Source organism: Hipposideros armiger, unplaced genomic scaffold (genome assembly GCF_001890085.2).
Source record: "Hipposideros armiger isolate ML-2016 unplaced genomic scaffold, ASM189008v1 scaffold_809, whole genome shotgun sequence".
NCBI classification, from domain to species: Eukaryota; Metazoa; Chordata; class Mammalia; order Chiroptera; family Hipposideridae; genus Hipposideros; species Hipposideros armiger.
This window is the reverse complement of record NW_017732159.1, coordinates 55,761-61,643: the sequence shown is the minus strand read 5'-3', so window position 1 is coordinate 61,643 and position 5,883 is coordinate 55,761. Positions and strand designations below refer to the sequence as shown.

Genomic DNA, 5,883 nt, shown 5'->3' with positions numbered 1-5,883 from the left:
TTTTTTTAGCTGAGCCATCCTGCCACCTGTTGGCAGCTCAGCGGCAGCTCAGCTTGGGCCGTGAATCAAACTGGGGACCCTGTTGCTCAGAGCTCAAACTCTTGAGCGAGCTCTTCACCAACTGAGCCACTCGGCCGGCTAAAAGCACTATTTTAAAAACACATTAGTTGAAAGAAAAAAATCTGACTTTTCCTTAAACTCTAGTAATAAAAGTTGGACATTAGATCTGTGTTCTTTATATTTAAAATGTGTTGTAGTAGATTAATATAAAGTTTCCTCAAATTCTAAAATCCATGCCCCCATCTTTCATTTTAAGTGCATAAAATTGTGGAATATCTTATAACAAAGTATTTTCCCTCGTTTCTCAGAAAGGCTGTTAGTAAGTTGATGATCTTATAATTGATGGCATCTTAAGAGTTGAGTAAGAAGTATTTCCAAATAGTCAGATACCTCCAATTTTTCACATCTGGAAAATAATGCAGTATCTATTATCTATCTATAGATACATACATTCTATATAACTCATAAAACATTTGATTACCAACCCCAGAATGTAATTATACTGGTAGTTTGGTGGTTAGGAGTCCTTAGAAGATTATATATATAGTCAAACATACAGTCAAATTTAAGTAACCTTTCCTCGGTTAAATTCCATTCTGTCTGAGTCATCTAGTTTAAACAAAGATGCCACAGAAGCTGCCTACCAAGTCTGTTTCCTCATTTATAGAAACCAAACCACATGATATTAAATGCTTATGGTGTTGCTTTGATGTTTAGTATTGAAAAGGAGTCTAGATTTCTCAGAAGGCACTATTTAAATAAAACCATTTTATTAGCTTGATAGAGAGGAAGGAGCCTGTGGAAAAGTACAACAGTGTTTACAAAAATACCACATACTCTGTGAAACACTGGAAAAGCCCAACAAAAACAGAATTCATGCAGTGCAGAATACATTTTAATATCTGGGAATCTAAGGTCTTTTGTTATACATGGTCAAGCAGCCCAATTCTCTCCACTCCCAACCCCCAAGTATGGCTCTTTCTGGAGCATTCAGGCTTAGTTGAAAAAGAAAAAAAGCTGTTAAATGAAAGAATAATCATCTTTCTCACGGTCTCATCAAATTTTATTTAAACAAAACACAAATGAAAACAGAGAATCAGAAATTTGCTAATGGAAAAAATTTGCAGCTGCTAAATTTGTGACTTGAGGACATCGTTTTTGGTACGTAAACCTCATGGTTCATGGATACTGTGCCAATTTCAACTGCAGATCCTTCATTCTTCCCAGTCCTCACTCGCAATCTGACCAGGATTTATCCTTGTTCGAACAGAATCTCCTTTAAAGTGATACTACACAAATCAGGCCGCGGTCTCTATCATTAAAAAAGTGTCAAGACTAAGGCATAAATGTCAGCCTCCTGGCACCATTCTAAAGACAGAAAATTAGGGCAGGGTATTTTTAAACCAATCGGCTTGTAAACCTACACTTGGTATATAAAGTTCTGGCTTACTCTGCCAACAGTCATCTGTTACAGATGCTTCAAGGGAAGAGTCGTTGGAAAAAACACATCAAGTGCAGAAGACATGTTCAAAAATAGAAAATACCACCCCTGAACTATGAACTCCCTTCAAAGGAAGTTTGGAAGTTAAGTCTCTGGAACCTTTAAATGTGGACTGGATAATGTGCGAGGTGGAAAACCACTGTGCTTTCTGTACGAGGGTCAGGTCTCGGCTGTAACAGGTCATTACAAGGAATAGGTAAGACAAGGCTAAAGACTGACGCCAGAGGTAAGAAGAACTGCACCTGGAACAGCCCGAACTTGGTAACTGGAAGCTTTAGCTGTCGTGGTAGGTCATTCTGAGATGATTAACTTTTCCTTAAAAGTATATTTACAAATGAATGACTGGAAAGTTCTGTGTCTACATGAACAATATTTACTTGCTTTTATATGAGCTTTAAAGAATCAATGTAAATTGAATGCTTTTAAGGGCCCACTTGATGGGTCTCTCTTATGGGAAAGTAAAAAAGATTAAATTCATTAATATAATTGGCTTACACAGTTAAGATTCTCACTTTAATTCTGATACTTGTAGAACCATTTAAACCACACACACCAATAAGGTAATGAAATTTTGAATAGCAAACTGCATATTACTTACATAAGAAAAGGCATGTGTTACTGTAATATGGACAGGGTATCTGCACACAGTACTAAACATCATGATGAATTCATTTTAGTGCACTTTTCCAGCAACTGTATTACCTGTTATAAGCTTGAGTTTGTTATAACACTTTCTTAGGGTAATTAGCAAATGAAAATATCAAATTATAAATGCATTACTTCCATAGCATTGTAAATCAGTTTCTTGGGGCATGTAAATAATTCTCCCTAATTAAATTTTCAAGGCAGCAGTGAGAAAAATACAAAAACTGGAAAGTGAAACTTTAGCGATATAGACACAAAACAAAAACGAAACTGAAGAGCAAAAGGTGGGAGGGAGGGGAAGAGGTAGAAGCAGAGGGCAGGTGGGGAGCAGATTGCAAAGCCTAGATATTTAAAATCGGCAATTTATACCAACTTCCTGAAATAATAAAACTTGGCTTCTCGGTGAGAATTTTGTGGACACTTATGAAAAGATACAGTATCAGAGTTTAGAATGTATTCATCTATCCTCCCCACATGCACTGCCCTAATATTTAACAGCATTTTTCAAGATGCGTTAAACCAAGGCACATGGAAATTAAGGAATTTATACTGATTACCCTTAAGGCACTCTGAGCTCTTCTGTCCTTGAATTTGTCCTAGAACAACAGCCTAGGTGGTAAGCAATATCCAGATGCAGGGATTGCAGATAGGCTGCCAATAAAAAGCAAGTACACTGCTTTAAAAATGGTCTGCTGCATTAGCTGATTTTCCTGATTTAAAAAAAACTATAAAAAAGTAAGGCAAATTCAATTCTTTAAATCTAACTTAGTCACAGCATCCTAGGCTTTTTGCTAATATATATGTTTGAATCTTAATTCTCAGTATACAATTTGTTATAAGCCTTAAATACAGTAATGCAGGTTTTATCAATTCATAAAACATGCCAGTATAATCCCATTCCATGATATCCTGAACAAAGCTCAGAGGCACAAAATAAAAATTAGATTTATTACTAGCCATAATAAATAGTTCCTAATGCTAGAGACACAAACCATGTGGCTATTAGCAAAATTGAGTCACACAGCAATGTGAAGGGACTACAAATTTGGATCTTATAATTTTTTCCTCCCCTTGAAAAGAGACTTTTGGAGGGAACTTGGTTGTTTCTTAACATCGATCTACATGTGAAGCAAGAAGCTCTTAAAATTAGAACCTAAAAAGTTCTAATTTCTAAGCCCTAAGACACTGCAAAGAATATGTATCCAGATATTTGTAAACTCTAAAGAAGTTTTGCATTATACTAGATCATTCTATTTTTATTTCCTTAATTTGTATTTTTTCAAAGCCTAAAATTTCAATCAGATATGGAAGCAAATGAGAATCAGATAACGTTAAACAAGAGCAGCCCATTTGTTTACACGAACTGGACACACTTACCCCTGAAGGTAACCGGACGAGCTACGGCAGCGAAAGAAAATTCTTCCTGTCTGAGAAGCACTAATATAGCACAAGGTGCAACTGAGGGCGGTTCCAAAAGCGTTGGCTAAGCTCTATGCAAAGACAGTCTTGTGACGCGTTACTACACAGCGCTTTATTATGCTCTGGGCCACAGGCTTGCGAGCTCTGAGCTAGTCACCAGTCTACAGAAAGGATCAACTGAAAGAAGGCAACAGTGAAGAGAAGGCAACTCTGTGCTATTAGCACTGGCAGCTTGCTCTGCAGGGAAAAAAGGCACTTCAGTATTAACACAAATACTTCCTTCCTCCTGGNGCCAGTGAGGCGACGTCCTCCACACTAGACTGAAGAACAAAACAGCAATTTGTCTACCTGTCTGCTCCCCTTCCCCGATTCCCCAATAAAATCTTATAAAAAAAATAAAAGAGGGAGAAATTGTGATTTTTTAAATTTTATCATTGTGAATATGGATATAATGTTTTTCCACACACACAAATACATATGCTAGTTACATAGTTAAAACACTAACATAATATAGGAAATTAACATTTAAAGTTAAGTGCTATTAGGCATTTTACATGCTTTTTCATTAAGTATGAATAAGAACATTTTAGTTATGAGTAAGGTCTGAGGATCTAATGTATAACAGGGTGACTATAGTTTATAAGCATAAACTATTATATAGTTGAAATTTGAATTTTTGTATAATTGACATTTGCTGAGACAGAAAGAAAGAAAAAAGAAAAGGTAAATATGTGAAAAGTGATGGATGTGATAACTAGGTAACAGAAATCCTTCCAGTGTCTGTGTCTATCAAATCATACATTGCACACTTCAGACATCTTACCATTTCATTGGTCAATTATACCTCAGTAAAGATGGGGGGAATATGCGTAAGAGCAACGTGAGGTTGGTGGTTTCACACCCACTTCTTAAAGGTGAGACTGCTGCCCTCATTCAAGGTTATCACAGCTATTTAAGGACCGAGTTAAGATGTGGAGCCAGTTCTGACTCCAAAGCCTCTGGTTTTCCTACCTCATTCTAATGTCTACAATGTAATGAACTCTCTTTTCAAGAAGTTTTGTTTTGTTTTTTAAATTTAAATGCTCGTCCTTTTTAATTCAGAGGCCTAAAATAAAACATCTCATGCTGTATGATTTAAATGTGTTGTTAAGCAAAGAGAATTTAGCCCAAAAAGGAATGGGATAGCCATCTTATATGCTCAGAAACACTATAATGCACATCATACTTCAAGCAAAAAAATTTCAAAGCTAAGCTGAAATTCAATTCAACAAATACTTGAGGTTCTATTGTATGTCAAACATTGTGAAGATCTGCATCAAGTTACAGTCCCATAATTAATTATCTGGTTAGAGACAGAGGTAAAAGTGGTGAAGATGCACCATTAATAAATGGAACTGGAAATCTTTAAATACCCACCGTTTTCACAAGTACAGCAGAATCTTGACTAGTCATTTCTTGGTTATCCAATCTTCTGGATTTTCCCAGGTGATGTCACAGTAAAAGAGAGAGAAAAAAGGTACACGTGACACACATACATTTCAGGCTCTTCCTGTATGTTAATGACATGAAGGTGGTACTTTTGGATTGATTTAAATACCAAGTTATTGAATGCATCTTTTTTTTTTTTAACAAGAAGCTCGGTAAAGATTTTAACTCTTATCTCACAAAGTTTTGGGTAAAAAATTTTATGTGGAGAATTTGCAGCTCTCCTATAAGAACTTATATGATGTTAATAAGATTTGAATAAAGTATATATTTGCAAGAAAATGCTTTATTGCAAGAACATTTTATCAATATTTTCTCTACATGTAAGGGTGAAGTTTACGGGAAAATTATGCATTACTATTACTGAATCAATGAAGGAATACATAAAAAGAATGTAAGGAGAAACATGATACACAAAGGTCAAATTCTTTAATTTTCTCATTAAAATCTTTAATTTTATGAAATGATGTGACTAAGATCTGAATTGTGTTTTAATCTAGCACAGTGTCTGGCACAAAATAGGTATGTGATAGTGTTTTTTAACTAAATGATCATTTTAGGGGTTTGGGTAAAATTTATACATCTATTTTCTAAACCAAAAGAAACAGTTTTTAAAATATCTCTTATTGTCATAATTTTTTTTCATTTTTGCAGTATAAATCTTAGGGAAAATGCCTTATTTACTTTTTTATCCTCAATGACTTGACTTTATTCTAGATAAGTAAAATTTTATAATAAAAGCACTATTTTACTTTTTTTTTTTTTTTTTTTTT

General features: G+C 34.9%; 1 protein-coding gene across 2 annotated transcripts in view; it reads right to left on the bottom strand.

Moving 5' to 3' along the window:
• Positions 1-5,467, bottom strand: part of NT5C3A (5'-nucleotidase, cytosolic IIIA) — a 24,148-nt gene extending 18,681 nt beyond the window's left edge. The window contains exon 1 of one of the 2 annotated variants that reach the window (XM_019628823.1): positions 5,042-5,467. In XM_019628823.1, the coding sequence (XP_019484368.1) occupies positions 5,042-5,077 (36 nt within the window). In that variant the 5' untranslated portion in view covers positions 5,078-5,467. Of the gene's footprint in view, positions 1-3,583; positions 3,833-5,041 lie in introns of those variants that run through there. The other variant, XM_019628824.1, reaches the window with a different exon arrangement.
• Positions 5,468-5,883: the final 416 nt, after the last annotated feature.